The following is a 20,872-nucleotide window of genomic DNA, read 5'->3' as shown; positions in this document are numbered from 1 at the left end:
AATAGGCTCAGATGAAATGTGATGACTTTTTTCCCCCACATCTATTTTAGTAGGAAACAGCACAAACACATGCAGCTTGGAATACATTGTTTATTTGCTGTCAACATTTTTCTTTAATATAACACAAGGAGAACAACTAAGTACATTGTATTAAAAATGTACCATGTGTTTTATCATTACCATGGTATTTTGTGACATATTGCTTCACAAAACCAAGACAGCGTACAGTGGAGTAAAGACACATTTTTATTGTAATTTTTAAAAATTTTCTATGAAGGCAAAAACACTAAATAAATTAATAAATTATTTCACTAGCTATCCACAATTGCTAATGCTTTACAGATTTAAAAAGCTTTACAGTAGTAATAAGGACAATGATGAGACATAGAAGCAACTTGAATGACTCATTTAAGCAATCCAAAAACACGCTTTTAATCCAGTATTAAACCTGCATGTACACTTCTTCATATGCAAGCATTCTCTCCAGCAGGAGTTTATGTCTCATTTCACAGAAGGACAAACAAAAAATTAAATCATTACTGAAGAGCCAAATTCCTTCTTCGGGGAATATGTCAGTACAACATTGTTGCACACTCGTTCTTTCTAGAATTATGTAACAAGTAACATGGAAATGTGGTAAAAAAAAAAAAAAAGCAGGGCATTCAGTAGTGGGCGTGCGAGAGTGTTGAAATGTACAATAGGGTAATCTGGATTCTAGATGCTCTCTCTGTCTCTCTTTCTCTCCCCGTCTCTGTCTGGAAAGGAAAGCTGCTTATCTCAACTTATTATCTCACAAACTCACAGTAGGATGACCACAAATTAGCCAGTAAATATGTGTCTCACATTACTGTTGTTTATTCTCTAGATTTGGTGATGGCTGACCCGCCCAAAAAAAAGAACATTTCAACACACCAAATGAGCTTCATTTGACATTGCCCCATCATCCAAATTAATCAGAAATGCTGAAGTGTTAGCAGTGATATATAATCAGTATACTGTGCACATTGACACAATACAGTATCAGCAGTTTCAATCATTTTCATCTGGTCCATGGCACCTGCTATACCTCAATAAATATTTCAAACACTGTATTAACCCCCCTCCCAAAAATGTAGCCGGTAAAAGATGCAAAATATACCTCCTGCGTATTAATTCCTGCATATACACCAGCCAGTAAAAAAAAGTTTTGCTTCAGCTTATTTTAAATAATATTCACTTTGTTTTTTTTTTTTTATTGAGATTGAATAGTTAGTGGATCCAGCCCACTAATAAATCTTGAACCCCTATTTGCGAAAGAAACATCAGTGCATGCCAAAGTAATATAGCTGAAACTGTTATTGCTGCTGTTTCCTCCTCATTAATAAACTTTGAAAAATAAAAATAAAAACACAATATATTGACTGTTTTTCATGTTAATAGTATTCTATTCACATTATGTGATGTGTGGCACTAAAATAATACTAAGTCATTATATATTTCCTTAGAATGCTGGAAAATCTTCCTTTGGTCAAGATAATGATAATGCTGAAATTTTGTTGTGGAAACCCTAAATAAACTACTGTAGTTTCACAACCCCACACAGTGCACACACAGTATTGTAAAACAAAGTAATGTGAGGCCAGCGCGATTTTGCCAAGTCTCTACACACTCACTTTAAGAATCTTTATCAGTTGTGAAAATAGCAAAAATGATGCTCTCAAGCAAGGAGACAATCTTGAGCTTTTAGGGAACCGCAGATGCAATACAAACATTGAGCATATAAGCAAGGCAGACAGAAAGTGGCTTGCACAGGTATTTATGTGTACACAGGGCTCAGTGGTGAAGGGTAGATTGTGGACCATGCAGATCTGTAACAGTGTCTAGCCATTATGCTGTTTTTTATTTTAGTTGCAAGAAAATACTAGTTGACCATCAAGGGGGCAATTCAATCCTCCTGGCCAACCTTTGTCAGGTCAAACAAAGTTAAACCAGGCTTACATTTTTTTTTTTTTTTTTTTAAATGAATGACCACTATTCTTCCATGCTATGCAATAGCTGAAAGACATTTCACTAACAAATAATAGACTGCAATACAGAAACACTAAACATCCCCTTGTGTTTGCACGTATATTACTTTTTATTAGGGGTCCAAGCCCTGCAGGTACTAGAACCCTATGGTTTTTGTTCTGATTCTTTTTTCTTCAGCCCATTTACCTCAAATTTACATAAATTTTATCTGATGTCTGAGCCTTACCAAACATGGTAGAACTTGTTGGATGGCTGGATGCTAGCGTGAATATATATCCCAAATTTGATTCTTTAAATTGAAGTTAATTTGGAATTCCAAACATTGTCTTAAGACATGCCCTAAGTTCATTGACTTGTCATTCAACCTAGAAATATTTAATGCAATTTGGTCAATTTATGTAGGAAAAGAAGCATGTTAAGTGTTTTTCAGAAAATTCAAAAATGGAAGAAAATTCAATATGGTAGACATTATCATTAAACAGACAGCTTATAATGTCAGGATATTTTGTCACTGGCTGGTCAAGTCACTGGGTCAACTTGAGCCAGAGTTTAAATATTAAAAAATAAATAAAAAGAAATTGCTGAGGAACCATTCAAACATACTCACTATTGCTGCCAAGTTTCAAAAGAACAGCCATTGTGGCCAAAATTAAGAAAAAAAGAAAGTTAGTAATAATTAATCGTGGCGTCCCTTGGGGCACACATATACTGTATGTGACAACTGAGAAAGTTGATCACTGAATCAGGTATAATTCTAATTTAAATTTAAGGGAACTGGTGGTCCATCATCTCTGAGATATCTGAGATATTTAAAGTCAGTGCATGCTATCATGCTAATTTGAAAACACAGTCTAATGACTGTGTTTTCAAATTGCTACTTGCGGTTCTTGGACCCCGGTAATCCCAACTTTCTGCTGTATTTTTGCTTATATATCTCATTTGCATTAGAGCACTGTTACTTCAGGTTATTTTCCTGGCAATTCTGTGACAGGAGACCTTCATAATCATTTAAAACATTTAACATTTTATATATTCTGTTACCATTTAATAAATAATGAATTTTAATAACCTGGGCACTGATTTGAAATTCTTCCATGGTTCTGTAAAATATTCATTTCCATACCGAACCAAGAAAGCATTGCTGTATCATCTGCCCTTATACAGCATTTTTGCCAGCATTACACAGCAATTGAACAAATATACCATTTTACATTGGATAATACAATATATGGAGCCACTCCAAATATATTTTAATACCTAACACTATATTGTCATTTCTTTTTGGCTATATTTGTATGCATTCAAATGAGACCAAATTGCCAACAAATGATGTTCAAATTCAAAACATTTCTCAGTGCAACTGATACATAACAAGTAACACTATCCCGTTAAAAAATTATGCCAGTATTATCTCTTGTCTTATCTCTAGTTAAGGGTTACAAATGTTAATATTGCTTTCAATTGGGGAAAAAGATGACGAATCAAGAATGCCATTTATTGGATTTTTTTTCTGTAAAGGGTGGGTTGTCAAAATATTAAATTAGCAAAACATGATGTTGTTTCCCATTATTTACTTTTGTTCATTCATGAAAATAGACTAATGTTTTGTTAAGTGTTGTTAAGCTTCATGCTGTTTAGGCTCATTTGAATCATATAAATTCAGGTGGAGGGCACTTTGAATGTAGAATGTTCTTTATATCTGTACCAGGTCCTACATTTCTTTTGATTTTCAATTCGTCTCATACCTTTTAAACAGAAGTTGTCAACTGCAAGTAGCAATTTGATGGCTAATTTCATTTCGGTATTATGAACACACATACAAAATTACCGGTAGTAAAAGTGCTTTTCAGTTACTGTAAACAGGAAAAAAAGAAAAAACATCTGACAACAAATGCTAAACAATTCACACCCTTAAATCTCTTGGCCAAAACCTGAAAAAGCTTTCTAAATAACAAAAACACACATTTTAAAGAAAACATAATGGCTGTCCTGTTACAAAAAGATACTGCATTGTGATTTGGTGAATACCTGAATTATTATGTCTCCCCACCCCCTGGGCAGTTCCACTGCTTCCTTAGCTGTTGGCCAGCCCCATATAGATCCATCCCCCCCACTTTTTATAATGTGGTCCTATTATATTTAACATATATAGTAACCAGTAAGTCTAAAGTTGTCGTTAGTCTCTGATCTTTATAAAAATTATTATAATGTGTCTTATATACAATTTGTGTAAATGTGAAAATGTGAGGAAATACTTCTTCCCATCACTACATGTATCTTTTTCACGATCTTAGCAATGACACAGCGGTACTGTGGATATAAATAGACATGGGGAGTAGATCTGAGTGAGTATAGTCGCTAAGCAAGTGCAAAGTTACTCTTTCCCTGACATTTTCCAGTTTTCTTGGTGACTAGGACACAATCACCAACAGCTTCAACAGAACTGTGGAATGACCCAGTCTGTGAGTTATCTGTTGCTGAAATTGGTCTTATGGATTGATGCCAGTAGAGGAACTGAGTAAGAATACCATCCCTTCTAAAAGCTGGACCCCATATAGTAACACAAATGAAAAGGCACAGAGTCGATCTATGATAAAAACACAACTCATGGAATGTATCTGGTTGGAAATACCAAGCACTTTTAAATATTAAAATGTAAAAAAAAAAATGTAAATAAGCAAAGTATGTGTGTGCTGTGCACATCACAATGCACACAATGCAGAGCTTTAGGGCACTTTCACAACTAAAAGGTTTGTTTCCTTAATCAAACCTAATGCGATAATGATACATTGATTGGTTTTTCAATTGGTTTGGTTTGCTTTCACAAAGGCAAAAAATCAAACACAAACAGTCCAGAACTAAACAAAGCCATGTGGTTGGAAATGTCGTTTGATTACTGGTCAGATATTTAGTGGGTAAAAATACAACGAAACCCTCACAATTTCTGCCTATACTACATACTACATGCATACTGTATATCATCATAGAGCACCATCAGGTTATTTTCATGTTGGTGTTGATTTGGAGCCCCTATCAGCAGAAAAGGACCACGCATATGAACATCTGTCGAGAATGCGCATATTAAATAATTTCATAATACCGGCATTCCAAGAAAGACACTCTGCAATCGGACGATATCGCAGAAGAAGCCTGATAAGATCCTACCATGACGAATGTCACTTCACAAAGAAGGATTACTGAGTTAGCTGGATAACTGAACTGTGGAACAGCTCTTTTTACTTCAGTACAATTTGGAGGGTTCTGGGTTTCACTCAGTGCAATTATCCAGTTAACTCATTAATTCTGCTTCGTGAAACAGGGCCCAGGTCTGTCCCCTTCCAGCCATGATAGCTAGCTATGCAGTGCTAGTGTCACCAGTCACCAAAACAGGAAGTGAAAATGTTGTTTTTAATCAATAACATGCAGGCTACGTGGTAAGCTTCCTGTGATTGGTTCTAATGGAATTAACTACTCCAGAGTTCACTGAAGCGGACCGAGTTTGACAAGAAAGCGGTTGTTTGGTCCACACCAGGTTTTGATTAAGGCGTTCACACCACCCCAAATGATTCAAACCAAGGGGGGTAAATGCTCCTGGGTTCGATTCAAATGGACTGTGTGAATGCACCCTTATTTTCAAATACTCAGCTGACTATTTCCTTAGCAACATAAACACATTTAAAGCTCAGAATATATATGTGTATGTGTGAATGTGTGTGTGGTGTGTGTGTGTTAAATTGGAGTTATAAGGTAAAATACCAATACTTTCCCTTGAAGCATCTCTTCAGATGAAAACAATGAAAAGTTGAAAGACAGAAAGGTTTTTAGAGCCCTTAGCCTCAGTTTGACAAAGAATCCAGGCAGAAAATCATCAAAAAGAACAAGAAAGGCTGTTGATATGAGCATTTTACCTCATGCAAAATGCTCCTACAGTTGGTTTCTCATTCTTTCGTCCCTCCTACAACTTACATACATCAGAAACCTGAAGATTATGGCTAAGGCTGTAATAAAAAAAGTATCATTATAAGGCTTTTTCCTCTTTCCCAGACTTGGACAACTGCAGAAAAAATATATATTTTTAAAAAATCCCATGGAGGGAGCTGAACTGAGTGGCTTTTTCTCACAGTAAAATGCAGTTTTTCTTCACATACTTGTTTCACCTCAACGCCATGTTTCAGTGATGATAGCCATTTTCTCTTGAAAATCCAACATCCCCCCCCCATGCCCACAAGAGTCAAATCAAACCAAAAGATTTGAATCATACTGACGCTCTTTTTCCTCATCGTTGGTACAAGAACAATAAATAGTCTTCAGGAGCTGCACTAGCTGGACTGGATTGTACTGAATGCCATGTTCAAAGCCAGGGAAGCTGCAAGTCTCCCTCTGTACATGCTGAACACATTGCAGTAGAGGAAGGAGACTTTCCAATACATGGGAGGGAGACATTCTGTGGCTGGCCTATGACAGCTGGGCCCTCTCCAGCATAGCACCTACAATCAAAACAGCTACATGTACACACGTATATCTCAGCCTGCCAATGAGGCATTGCTTGGACACCACTCAAAGTAGGTTCCCATTGGGCTGAGAACAGACATGGCTTGCTATGGCTTTGTGACTTGTTTCTCCCTACTGGGTGTAAAAGCGCACTGCTGTCAACTGGGTTACTATAAGGCTTTGCCAAAAGATCGAGTGTGACACCAGGGGTGTGTTCAAGGGTATGGGTTTAGGGGAGTGACCACGGTGACACCCATACCCTGCCTCCCCCTCTCTCACCGTCCTGTCAGGACTTGAGTCCCTTTGTGGGCTCGGATGACTGGCGGACGTCCGTCCACTCCTGCATGGTGTTCTGGAGAGCCCGTGTCTTCTCTTTGTCCACCTGGACGTAGTCCACCTTCTCATCTGAGGTCACAGAGGAGGTGGAGGGCTGAAGGTAGGGAAAAATGTTTCATTACTGTTAACTGAATATGACTGGGAATGGCTGGAAATGTGATAATATGGCAGCCAATAGCAACAATGACCTGAATGTGGAAAACAGACATGGTCAAATACTTTAATCTTTTAGACACTAGTACAAATTCATGTAGGTCACTGTCACTGTCAATGTAAAAACATCTATTCTCACCAATATTGAGAACAAAATTCCTCTTTCGTATTATTGTGTGTTTTGATTAGTAAATTTTTAATGGAAAATTCTCAGGTTTCTGCAGGAGCATCTACAGTATTTCTCATATGTATTTGGGCCAGGTCTGGTTGAAGCAGAGAGGCTATAATTAGCCAGAGATAAAGACTTGACAGTGAAGCTGTACTGTAGGGATACGTGGTTCTGTTTATGGGTTACCTTTCTGTGAGGGCTTGGGGAACCAGGCTGGAAGTCCAGGGCCAGGTAGTCCACGTTCCTGCACTTCCTGGGGGCAGGACTGCTTGTGCTGCTCACTGCTGGCGAGGTAGATGCTGGGTTTTGCTGAGGTGTTCGAGATGCAGACGGACAAATGGAGAGACAGACAAAAGCATCAACTGACAGTCATAGACAGCACGAGAAACTGAGTGAGAGAGAGTGAGAGCAAGAGAATATAATACAGTATAGAGAAAGAGACTAAAGGAGGAGATTCATTGGCTAAGGTCAAGAAGCCAAATATGCAATAAGGTCCTCCATTTGAGGCTTTTTTCAGCAGCAGTCAAAGGTCAAAGAATTTCTGATGAGCAGACTAACCCTTTTAATGGCACGCATAGCAACACAAAGTGTCATACAAGGGAGGAGAATCTGAAAAAAAGCTGAAGACTTTGAGACTGACCATCCCCATCACCAGAATTCATCCTCAGTGTCAGACTCAGTATGAATGGATAGTTTGTATAAAAATATAATCCATGTAGGGTTTTCTCTGTAAAAGCACCTGCTAAATGGCTGAATGCAAATGAGAGTGGAGGGCCGCCTTCAACGGGGCGGAGCCAGGACTCACCATGGAAACATAGTTCTCCTCGCTGTCGGCGGAGTCGGTGCTGGTGATGCTCTGGGTGGATAAGGGCCGGCTGTGCTGTGAGGCCAGGGAGTTCATGACAGACCTGGGGGTAGAACCAGAACCACAAACAAATAAATATCAGCGAAACCACTGCCACCTCCAGTGGATTTTTGTTGCTGCAAGCAATTAACTGACCAATTAAACCAGTTAATTACACTGTTAAGTTACCGCTTCAGGTTTGCTTTTTTATGCTTTTTCCCCCTTTTCTTCCTTTTTCTTGGAATGCCTAGTTGTACTCATTGTTGCCGCTGCCAGTTATCAATTTCCGAGAGCACAGACAAGCAGGTGCTCTCCACTGAAGCAGGTAATGCCAGCTGCTGCTTGTGTTTTGCGTTTATTCCCTTTGTGTAATATTAGATTTTGTCTAAAGATCTGAAACCATTCAGTGTGACAAATATGCAATAATAGATGAAAGAAAGGGGGCAGATACTTTTTTCACAGCACTGCAAATAAAATCACTCCTGCACCCATGATGCATTGCCATGACTGTATGGTCTCCTCTGCCCACTGTTGTGCATTACAATACATTATTCATTTTATCTGATTAACAGATGGTCTTACCCAGTGTTATCTGTCATCACTAAGAGCTTTCTTCATGCGTTATCCACTCATAACACTGTATATTTACAGAGCCTATAATACAGAGATGTAAGCATCTACCACGTGGATACAAAAAACGTGTCCTATATTTGATTTGAGTCCATGGCCTTGCGGTTATCCTCCCATTCTGATGTGTATTCACAGCTGCTTGTAGGTAACTCACATGGGTCTTATCCAGGATGTGGTGACAGGGCTTTTGAATGGCAGTTCGTCAATGATGCCATTGGTTCGTTGCTCTAGGGGTGTCTGCTTAGCTGGAGATGGAGAAAAGTGAGCCTCAGGTTATACATCCCAAGACCAGATGGTTCTGATTTGTCAACCAGGGAGGCCAGATGTAACTGCAGAAGTGAGAGGCATGTAATCCCAAAAGACACATAAAGGGGTGCCACAGTTTGTTCGATGATGTTGCTGAGCAACACAGCTCCCCTTCCTCCCCTCCCTCCCTCTCACCGTCTCGCCCCCTCTCTCCACCTCTCTTTTGCTCCCTTTCTCTTTCCCTCATTTTCCCTTACTCTCGTCTCCCCCATTCTATCCTTTTCACCTAAGGCCCCCTCCCTTTCAAAGCCCTTAACTCCTTCCTTCTCTACCTACTTCCCCTTAGCCCACCATTCCCTTCCTCTCTCTACTTTCCCTTTTTCCCTCCTCTTTTTCCCTCTTTCTTTCTCTCCCTCCCCTTGTCTCCATGGCGATGGGGACTCACACTTCCTGTCGGGTTTGAGGTTGCGGTTGATTGGCGGAGGGGTGACATCGCTGAGGCGGACGGGCCGGTGACAGAGGGAGGCAGAGCTTCCTCTGCGGGCAGGCAGCGTGGCGGAGAACCCTGGGAAGTCAAAGTGGTGTGGGCCGGGGCTCATGGGAATGTAGTTGTTCTGCGGACTGTCCCCCAGGGCAGCGCTGAAGGGCGAAGGGGACGAGCCAGGGTTCATGGGTACGTAGTTATCCTCTGAGTTGCCGCCGTCTGAGTTTGTCAGGGGGGCCCTCTTTCTCTGTCCCAAAAGAAAGTGGGTGGGGTTTGAATACAATCACATTACGCTGCAGGTTCAACACCAAAAAGTTCAATAGCTCTGGGCACAGTACACCGGACTTGGGTCAAATAAATATGCGTTCACGTGTGTATGTCTGTGTGCTTGTGTGCACGTCTAAACGAACACTCACCAGGTAGGAACTGAACCCATCATTGACAGACTCCACTGACTGCCCTGAGTTGTTGAGAAAGGTCTGCCGGTGATGATTGTTGGTCTCGAATGATCCTGGCAGAAAAAAAAAAAAAAACCCAAGGTAAGCAGAGAGTGTTCTTTCTAGTGCTATAGATAATGTGACCACTGACTGTCTGAGGATTAATCAATGAAATGTGATATTTCATAAGGGGCAGTGTGCTCTGTTGAACCGCCACACCCTGTTTTGGAAAACCGGTAGTGTATCAGTTTTACTGCCTGGAACAAGCCAAGCTTGAACTTCACTACCCAACCAGCAAAGAGTCTGATTCCCTCTATCTATGAACTGTTGCTATAGTAACAGTTTATACGTATAATGGCAGTATTTTGCAATGCTCATCAATGGTTTGTTTGTGCACTTTCCACCAATTACCCCTGGCTTCATGAGCTAAAGGCAGTTTACAACATTGTGTATAAAGAGAGGGAAACATTTTTTAACTGTTCAAATTAAAGGCTGAGGTGAATCAATAGGCACTTAATTGCTTTGCAAATGATAATGAGCCAAACCTGCATTGTGTTAAATTCAATTAAATTGATTCACCTTAGTTTTTAAATTTGATCCATTTTTTTTGCCTTATGTTAACACAATGATTTGTGTTTGACTCCTTAAAACTTTCTTTGTCTTTGAATTCTTCATTATGTACCAAATGGTTTATTTTAGTGGCCATATGTTTGCACTTTCACCAACTAGGAGCCCATTGATTCACCTCAGTCTTTAACTTGATCAGTTACATTTTTTTAAACCTCTCTTTATGTAATGCAATATAGCACAAATGAGCAACACGCATGAAATGCGCAAAGCGAATTCGACCAGGAAACTCCTGCTGCAGACGACTATTGGTCGGCCTCAGAAACCATCTCATACTCAACCAATCACATACACACATCACCAATGGAGCGCTTTTTTAAACTGACAGTCAGGCCTCTCAGGTGCTGCTCATTGCCTGCGCTGCTTGATGTATGCTATGCTTGCTGCAGTTCACAGAATTGCGTTCACCCTCCACCATCCCAGATTACACCTGTTGTTTGGATCTGCTAGTAGATACAGGGGGGGTTTGGTATTTATCTCATTTAGTAAAGCGTATGTATCATGATCCCTGTTTGATAGGTTAGTGCACACTGGTGTGTGCCCAGATGTACCTAAAGCAGATCCATTCAGTGCCAAAAAATATATCTACTTTGCATATTAATTAATATACAGTGAACTAGGACAAATAAAGTGGATAAAGTGCACATTTTCAGCTTGTATTGAAGGGTTTTTTCATAAATTTTGGTTTCACTATGTAGAAATTATAGCACTTTTTATGCATAGTCCCCCCATTTCAGGACATCATTATGTTCGAGACAAATGTTTCTGATTCATCAGGTGTGTTAAATAAACTTGCATGTATAAGAGAGCTGTCTGACAGATCAGAAACACTCTTCAGGAATGAGGTGTGGATTTTTCAGTGACTACTATCTGCAGACTGCACAAACTGAACTACAGAGGCTACACTGCTAGATGCAAACCACTAGTTCGCTGCAAAAACATAATAATAATAGTCAGGTTACAGTTTTCTAAGAAGGATCTATAAGAGCCTGCAGAGTTCTGGAAAATGGTCCTGGGGACAGATGAGACCAAGATTCACTTGTATCAGAGTGATGGCAGCAGCAGGGTGTGGAGGCCAAAAAAGCTGCGCAAGATCCAAAGCAGCCTCCTCATCTGTGAAACGTGGTGGTAGGGGTGTCTGGTTTGGAAAAGTATGGCTGCCAGAGGTACTGGCTCACTTGTTTTCTTTGATGATATTAGCAGAATTAATTCTATAGTGAATTAGTGAATAGTACAGAAGCATCTTATCTGCTGAGGCTCAATCAAATTCCTCCAAATTCATTGGACGTCATTTTGTCCTACAGCAGGACAATGATCCCAAACACACTGCTAAAGCAACAAATGAGTTTTTCAAAGCCAAAACCTGGAAAATTCTTGACTGGTGAAGTCAGGTATCCAATCGGAATACCACTGAAAGTCAATTTCATATGCTGAAGAGAAAATTTAAGGCAACAACCCACTGAAAGCAGGAGCTGAAGATGGCTGCAGTGCAGGCCTGGCAGAGCATCACCAGAGAAGATACTCAGCACCTGGTGATGTCTATGGGTCACAGACTTCAAACAGTCATTTCATGCAAAGGATATGCTACAGTACTAAAGTAGTAGCAGCAGTAACCCGGGCATGCAGATTTTTCCTATACAACATCCGCAGAATCCGCCCCTTTCTCACCACCTACTCAACCCAGCTCCTGGTCCAAGCAATGGTTCTATCCCGCCTGGACTACTGCAACTCTCTTCTGGCTGGACTACCGGCATCTGCCACCAGACCCCTGCAGCTCATTCAGAATGCTGCGGCTCGTCTGGTCTTCAACCTCCCCAGACACTCCCACGTAACTCCCCTGCTCACTACCCTCCACTGGCTGCCTGTTATAGCTCGCATCAAATTCAAAACATTGGTCCTAGCATACCAGGCAGTCAAGGGATCAGCCCCAGCATACCTTCACAAGATATTCAAACCCTACATGCCAGCCAGATCCCTCCGTTCTGCTACCTCAGGACGCCTAGCACCTCCCCCTCTTCGCACCTGCACTTCCAGAACACGTCTCCTGTTCTGGCCCCACGATGGTGGAATGACCTCCCTCTGGAGGTCAGAACAGCTGAGACTGTGACCCATTTCAAACGACGACTGAAGACCCACCTCTTCAGGCTGCACCTCTCCCCATCCCTCCCTTCCCCCCTGTAAATGACTAAAACTTAGGGTTGTAACTAGGCAGCTGTTTCATAGGTGACTTAGTTGATGCGCCTGTCTTAACGACTACTTGTATTTTTATTTATTTTTATTTTTCCATAGATTGCGTTGCCGTTCTCGTTGTTAGTGTTAATCAGTTTAACCATCAGGGTCCAAGTTGAACTATGCGGTTGTTCCCTGTACTTGGACCGGTACTTCTCTCTAGGGGTTTCGTCATACTTGTTCCTGGTTATGGTTATACACTTTGTTGTACGTCGCTCTGGATAAGAGCGTCTACCAAATGCCTGTAATGTAATGTAATGTAATGTACTTTTAATTTACATAATATAATGCGTCAAAAACATTATGGTGCCTTGAAATGGGGGGTATGTAAAAAAAGTACTGTAATTTCTACATGGGGAAACCAATGTATATACAAATACCCTTGAATAAAAGCTAAGAATGTGCACTTTAACCATGTGTGAATTGCTTGATTACAGTTTGCTTGATTGAGTACAGAGCCAAATCTATATATACATATATGGCATTTAGCTTTAGCTCATTTTCACCCATGCCCCTTTGCTGTAGTGACAGAACAGTCTAGCGGTTCACTTTGAGACATCAGCATGAAAACCGGAAACAGCTATGGCTCTGCTCGCACCCCTACGTGTTCTATCATACCGCAGATAAGATGGTAAATACAGAAAGAGAAACAGGTGTTAGGAGCATAGAGAGACCATTACTGCGGTGTAGCCGGATGTTCTCCACAGCAGGCAGGGTGTTTCGGCGAGGGATGACGGCGACGGGGGCAGTCTCCCCGTTGTTACACGCCCCCAGAGAGTACGAGCCAGCCCAACCCTGCTCTGGGGTAGGGCTGGGTTTGGGGGGCCGGGGAGGGGGCATTCCTGGGGAATCAGGCGCCGCCGCGGGCTCCACGGAGTTGTGGTTCTTGTCGAAGCTGCGGGGGGTCTGGTAGAAGGAGCCGGGTGCAGGAGGGATGTCGTAGTTGTCAGGTATGCGGTCGGTGGTTGCTAGGGCATTGCTGGGGGTCTTAAGAACAGGAGAACATAAGAAAACATCAGTACAACTTTATATCAGTGTGGAATTTGCCTTTAGCCAATTTAAAGCTATGCCACATGTGTTCTACTGATGGACCTCTAAAAATATGTTTTGTACTGTATTTCATTTTGTCAGCCCCTTGTTAAGCATTTACAAACTTCAATAAAAACCGAGCTTTAGTCTCCTTTTGTTTAGGCCAATACATTTTGACGGTCCAAACTAGTGGTGCTATGATCAAGACAGAGTATATGACCTTGAGTAGAACGTCTGTGTTTATTGCACTAATATTATATTTTATATAACAATTAATAATTGTTAAATGCACTGTTTAAATCATCAAAACTGTGTCTAAAGTCCAGTTCAGATCAAAACCCAGACAGCAGAGGAGATGGGAATGTGAGTTTTCATGAAAAGCTCTTTTATTGAGTACACTGGCACACTCCATATAAACATGTCTGTTTAAATGACAAAGTTATGAGTATGTGGAGTGGATCCATCATGTTGATAACTGTGCACAAGTTATGACATGTTCCTAAAACAGTACTGAAGAAAACTTCTCCTTAAAAAGATCGAAAACCGCCTTGTCGGCTCATGACTTTTTAATCTGAACCGGCCTTTCATGTCCTCCTCTCCGACTTTCTCCCATTTTTTTTTACCTTGAAGATGTACACCTCCTCTGGCTCTGCCGCACGCTCAGCCTGGCTCGCGCGAGAGGCTCTGTCCCGGCCCTGGGCCCGGGGGTGGTCGTAACAGGCTTCGCGGGGCCAGTCGGCGCGGGACGAGAGCGGATGCTTGCCCGGCTTGGGCAGGCTGTAGAACCCGTGAAGCTGAGCCCCCAGGCCATTCAGGCAGTGCGCAAAGCCATGGGGAAGCCTCTGCATGGGCGAATCGCTGCCAACCAGCGGGTTACTGCGTGTCACCTGAGAGAAGCTGCTGCTCCTGCAGGGCACACACACACACACACACACACACACACGCACGCACATGCACGCAGAAAAAGACAAATTTAAATGCTATTTTTTTCACAACACTGGATTTTCAAAGACAAACCCAAATCCTTCCCGATCAAGTAGGACATAACATGGTAACATCTTGGCATGGTTTTGTCACAGATAACCAGGAAAGCAATTCAGTCTTCCCATTTTGCAGGTTGTGCTTGCAAGTATAACTATAGACTTTTTAACAATTTGATAAGGCATGAGATCAATAAGCATCAATGAGCATTTGGTGTTGCACAAACTCCAGTGTAATTGCAACAACTAACCACTAGGGGGGAGTATATGCAGACATTTCTGGTCAGACCTGGCCAGTCAAACACAACAGCAAGGCAGGCTTTATTGTTCCTCACACAACTAAGTGGTGATGTCTTTCAGATTCCTTTCCTGCTAATGGCAAATTCCCGACAGTGTGCAGCCAGCGTTAAGGGGACACGCTGTACCTGTTATGGCACACATGTGCCCCTGCGACTCTTATTTGCATGAAAAATAAGCATTCCAGATCAAGTCTGCAGGGATGAGATTTGCCATGAACAAAGCTACGCATGTTCTCAGCATCCCCTATCACTGTTCTCAAATGTGAAACGGAAATATCTGGATGAACATTACTGTTCTCAGAGCTTTGTGTGTGCCTGTGTGGTGTGGTTGGGTGGGGGGGGTTTGGCGGGCAGTGAAAGTGTTCTGCGGGACGGTTACAAGCACTCAGGTGGAAACCAGTTTTATTTGTTTAAGATCACAATGGTTGCCCCAGCGACCTCACTAACAATCATACACATTCCAGCCGTCATAACAAAAAAATAATAATAAAAAAACGTGGCTAGCTGTCAGATTGTTGCAGACTCAGTGTGGGAGAAACTTTACTCGGACTTCCAGGAATCTCCCCAACTTTCCCACAGTTACCACGACCCAGCTGGTACCAAGGGAACCCGTCTCTTTATTGCATTACACTATCTCTTGAAAAAAAATGCTGTGAGATTCAGCAGCTTGGAAAATCCTGATTGATTTATAGCCCATAGAGCTGGATGTTCTAAATTAATTCTGTGTATAGAACTACCCCCAGAAATTGCCCACTTGAATGTGTTTATGTCAACAACACTGGTTAAAATCCTGCTGTGTAACGGAGTTACAGTGTGCAGAAGATTCCGGGGGAGAGGCCCCACGAGACTCACAGGATAAAAGGTGTCTGCCCAGTAATTAAGTACAGACATTAATGCTCCTAATTACTGGATAAATGCTCAGTGGTGATAGGATGGTAGGAATATCCATCAAGGAAGACTTATTTCATTTGTTTCATTCATGAACCAGGCAGCTGATTCCTTTGTAAAATTCTGTCTGTGTCTCAAAGCATGGGAGACCAGGTGGCTTTTTCATAGCGCTTCCATCCTTCAGGCTCTGTGTAAACAATATATTACAGGCCTCCTCTCCCTCTTCATGTGAAGATCCTTATGGGCCTGCGCTAACATCACATTCACAGGTGATTCTTGTACAGTAGGTGCCCCTTTATAAACAAAAATGCGAAATGGACCTAGCTAAACAAACGGGAGTTCCTGCAATCTGTCTCAAGCCTGGTGTACACAAAATGGGTTTTCAGGCATTGGGGGTAGTGGGTTACATCAGACCTGAGTTAAATAATGATGTGAAATACACCCTGGTGTGAAAGACACCAGTAAAAGTCCTTGCCAATTACCAACAGTTTAAAAAGAAACATCTTGTATGCTTTTTGTTATACTAGCATGTTTCATTGAAAATTCTCAGTAGGAGAATCAAATTTTAACAACCCCTAAAGAGTTAAAACACATGACCTATGTGTTTGGCCCAGGTCTGCGGTCCACTCTTGGACCCCAGATCCATGGCTTTAAGGATTTCAGTGATGGCCTTTTTCGTCCAACAGGAAATAATGTATTATCTAATGAATGACTCCTATTAAGTTATTAAAACCAGAGTAACAAAGACCAGAGACTCGGCATCTGTGGTGCATATTGCCTCAATGAAGCTGGTCATATAGTCAAATGGTTCAGAAATATTTTGAGTTCAAACCCATGTAATACAAATGTTCAAATATGAAATTTAATGTCTCTCTTTAAAACGTACATTAAAGCAACCTAATTTATACTGGAACTACTGCAGTCCATGTTACAGCACAGTACAGTACAAGTACAGTGTTTAACTGCCGTGAATGTTAATGGAATTTCATTTTCATGTTTAACTCATGAGTCATGTGACATCCCACCTCAACCTCTCCCGCAACCCACCAATGGGGTCAATTACATACAGTTCAGGAACTACTAATTTATCAGATTACAGCAGTGACTCTGATCGACAATGGGGCAGAATTTGGGAGTTTCAGCATTGGTTGCAGGCAATATCAGCACTTTCCCCTTCTTGAGGACCCAGAGGACTTTACCGCGAACTCTCAGTCTTCCTACTCAGGCACTGGTGCAGAAAGAGGTAGTCCTGAGGGGCGCTGTTGGACAGTTTGCCATGGGTGTGGCGTGGAGTGGGCATGTCAAAGGTGAAAAGGAGGGGCTGGCTGGAGTGGGAGGGAGCGGAGGACCTCCTGTCTCCAATCAGAGGGGCCATGGATCCACTCAGTTCTGATGCCATTGGTTGGGGCCCATGAGTAGCAGATACCACTGGCCTCCCTCCATCTGCAAATGGATGGAGGAGGGGTTAACATTAAAGCAGATAAAAAAGAAAACACAAAAGCAATAGTGTCACAATAGCAATTAGTTTAAGTCAATTTTCACTAAACGCAAAATAACATCAAATCAAATCAAATGAATAAGGTTTTGGAAATACCTATGCAGTGGGTCAAATCATTGTTTTCTAAAGCACTAACCCTTTAGGGTATCTTGGAAGTTAGGAACAGAGACCACAAAAGACTTTGGTTGCAGACAAACAAAAGCTCTCCCCTGTCCCAGTGCTCTGCAAAATGGCTGTTACATTGGTGGAATGATCACTTCATCATGTGACTGCGTGATTTTCTTAGAAGTGCCCTACAGTTTTTGGAATGATATTCTCATAGCTGATATTTCACCCGTGACTGTATGAGTAAATAAAATCAAGGTTATAGTCGAGTAAACACATTGCCATTGGCTGTTTTCTGTCATAACAACTAGGTGACCAAGAGCCAGAAGTTACTCAGCAATCCTGGGAAAATTCTGCAATGTCATCACTGCGAGGGACACAGAGCCAGAATGGTGGACCACAGTTACTCAGATGGAAAATCACCAGCAGCAAATGTGATAACAAACAGGAAGAAACACATAAATATATAGGGCATATATTTTTTTGGGAGGGGGACTGGGGGGGCTGACATCATGCCATATGAATACTTGCAAAAAAGCATTGATAAAATTGAAATAAAAAGTGATTCGTTAAACCTTTTTAAAATAACTATATTAATAAATGAGGGCAATCTTCTCAGGGGGACAAACACCATACATACGTCAGCTTTAAATCTCTTATTTCTAGGTGAAGCTGATTCTTTGTGATGCCTACGCTGCAAAGACAGAGTGCAGTGCACCCTGCTGTGTCCGATCTTTACAGCATTGGGTCTGCAGAAAGAGAGAGCGGTAGCATCTCAGAGCTGAAAATGGACTGGGCAGCATTCCAGAACCAAGGCTCACCCCTGATCTCTACTTCCAGAGACCAATGGGGCCTCTGTTCCAAATTTGCTCACAGATCAGACAGAAAAGTTGGACTCCCACTTTTTCTTCCATTTCTGCACTCCCCAAAATCCTGGGTGGCAGTATCATATCATAGTCAGGTTACTGAACTGAACTCTATCAGAAAATTCAGGTTCACATGCCAGATGGGGCCCTGCTGATGTACTACTAAAGGTACTTAACCAGAATGGCTTCAGTAAATATCCGGGTGTATAAATTAACTGTATGTAAAATATGTAAACTGTGTAGGTTGCCCTAGATAAGAGCATCTGCTAAATGTAAATGTCCTCTATTTGACTTCGGAGGGAGCTCACAATGGCTAAAGGCTTTGGGGTTTTCACCCTTTTGAGTCCAACAAATGCTGCTGAACTTTGCTGACCTTTTGGAAATGTCCAGAAGGATGATATCCGACTTCCTCTCGGATCAGGGTCTAAACCCTCCACCACAAAGAAAAACAGGACTACAACCAAGTAAAAAAAAAACCTCCCTTGAACAAGCCTTGTCAATACAGAAGGGTTAAATAAAATATATGCCGCTAGCTAACGCTTTCCCCGAGCATTCTGAGGGAGCCTGTGTTTCCGCTGGGCCCAAAAAGCCTGTGGGGTAGGGGGCTGGGGGGAATAGGAAGTGTGAACACGACTTACTGGCAGATGACAGCCCTTCAGTAGATCGGAAGTGCAGAAGAGGGGCTGACAAATCAGGTCAACCCCCCTCATCCCCAAATACCCACCCCCCCCGCCCCCCACTCCAATTCCCCCATACCAGCCCCAAGAGGAAGCAGAATGTCCTGAGCAGCAGGGGGTTGTGTTTCCAGGCCTGCGGTCATTGTCATGGTGACTATGGCCTCTTTGAATGGGGCACACAGAGCTGTCCATACGACAGCATGTGAGCAGAGTGGTAGGGAATGTCCCTCCTTGTTCATGACATGTATTTGAGCTCCACTCAATGTCCTTTTCCCAGCTCCGCTCCACAATTGCCCGCTGCTTACAGACAGAATGTTATCGCTCAAAATTTGAAATTTGCTTGGTTTTTTTTCTTCTCTTTTTCAAAGCATTATATTGCCAAGGCATGTCTTATCACAACAATATTTTCTTATTGATTCTGAATTACTGTATTTATACAAAGGTGACATTTCTTTAATAAACACAAGTCAAAGCTCGCTATAAGGCAACGATTGCAAAATTAAATCGGTCTAATAAGGAAATGAAAATAGCCATAGCATGAGGGTAGTTGTGTTTTTAGGAACACAATTTCCTTATAGGGTAGTGAACACAAAACAAAGGAAAGTAGCCTAGACTATATGCAGTAGGCTACATATAGGCATTGTGTGTTTATACAGAAAAGAGCCAGTCGATCACATATGTTATTTAATGATTTAGGCTACTTTTTAATTGTACAGAAAATGGTCTGTTATAGGGAAACACCCATTAAATGGTGGTAAACAAGTGCATTTTTTACTTTCCTTTTTACAGTGTACATAATACCTAACAGCGTATGTGTGCATAAAATGATAGGTAGCCTTGACATAAATGATCATAAAACTAACAGGCAATTACAATTAAACAAGATTTATTGGAGAGTCTTTGAACTGACGTTGAGGAATACAAATTTCAGTGAGATCTGAGGCTGCCTATATTTAATACATTCAATATAGGATGAATGCAGAACTAGACATAGACTATAAGAAGTAGACACAGGGACGTATCGTTCCACTTCATTTCACTCGATCGAAGTGCACATATTTGTCAGACTCCTTGCAAAAATATTTAACAGAAACCGCATAGCAAATTCAGCAGATTGCTTGTTATGGGGTAGGAGTTGGGAAAATGGGGAAGCAGCGTAGGCCCACGGGGCTGAGTTTCCTGTCTGCTCATGAGCAAAACTGCGAGTGAGCGAGACTGAAGTGAAATCGGAGCGAGAGACCAGACAGTGAGAGCTCCGTCCTTTTGAAACCACACTTCCCGCTCCAGTCACATTGCGTCCGCTCCAATCCTCGCTCACATGCTCTGATGGAGACCGTACATGGAACAGCTTGCCAGATCATGTAGTAGAGGCAGAGACCCCTGGACATAGCCCTCCCAGGCACTTCTTAATGAGGGCCAGACTACTTACAAAATGGGGCATATGGGACAACTATTTTCTACATACCCTGTATCAGTAGTCTGTAGCTAAATCAGAGCCTAGGTGGCCCCATCATTTCAGCGCAATGGCACCAGCTCTTCTCCACCCACCCCATCACATGGTCAAAAGGGCAGTATCACTGGCTATTTTCCACAGGTACCTGAAAATCCACCTTGCCAGGCTACACCTCAATTAATGTTTTATTTTAAAAAACCTCACACCTCTCTCCTTTTGTTTTGCAGGTCTTGTGGTGAACATCTCTATGATGGCACTGATTTGTAGCCTCACTGATCCCTAGCTCTAGTGATGGATTTTCAACCCATGGTAAAATGGTCACACACTGAAAGTTGCTTTGGCTTATGTATTTGGCACTGGCTAAATACATAAATAGTAAATGCTGTAAATAAGTGTGTAAATGATGTGTTATCATACTTTTATA

At 41.8% G+C, this 20,872-nt stretch overlaps 1 protein-coding gene across 2 annotated transcripts in view; it reads right to left on the bottom strand.

Annotated features, from left to right (window-relative positions):
- Positions 1–76: 76 nt before the first annotated feature.
- LOC135263764 (GRB2-associated-binding protein 2-like) overlaps positions 77–20,872 on the bottom strand; it is a 64,826-nt gene continuing 44,030 nt past the window's right edge. The window contains exons 3-11 of one of the 2 annotated variants that reach the window (XM_064352131.1): positions 17,049–17,292; positions 14,306–14,588; positions 13,334–13,640; positions 9,777–9,871; positions 9,322–9,607; positions 8,785–8,875; positions 7,962–8,064; positions 7,343–7,465; positions 77–6,928 (exon numbers count right to left, since the gene is read on the bottom strand). In XM_064352131.1, the coding sequence (XP_064208201.1) occupies positions 6,785–6,928; positions 7,343–7,465; positions 7,962–8,064; positions 8,785–8,875; positions 9,322–9,607; positions 9,777–9,871; positions 13,334–13,640; positions 14,306–14,588; positions 17,049–17,292 (1,676 nt within the window). In that variant the 3' untranslated portion in view covers positions 77–6,784. Of the gene's footprint in view, positions 6,929–7,342; positions 7,466–7,961; positions 8,065–8,784; positions 8,876–9,321; positions 9,608–9,776; positions 9,872–13,327; positions 13,641–14,305; positions 14,589–17,048; positions 17,293–20,872 lie in introns of both variants that reach the window. The other variant, XM_064352129.1, reaches the window with a different exon arrangement.

Source organism: Anguilla rostrata, chromosome 9 (genome assembly GCF_018555375.3).
Source record: "Anguilla rostrata isolate EN2019 chromosome 9, ASM1855537v3, whole genome shotgun sequence".
Lineage (NCBI taxonomy): Eukaryota > Metazoa > Chordata > Actinopteri > Anguilliformes > Anguillidae > Anguilla > Anguilla rostrata.
The sequence above is the reverse complement of the archived record's forward strand: the minus strand, read 5'-3'. Positions and strand labels throughout refer to the sequence as shown.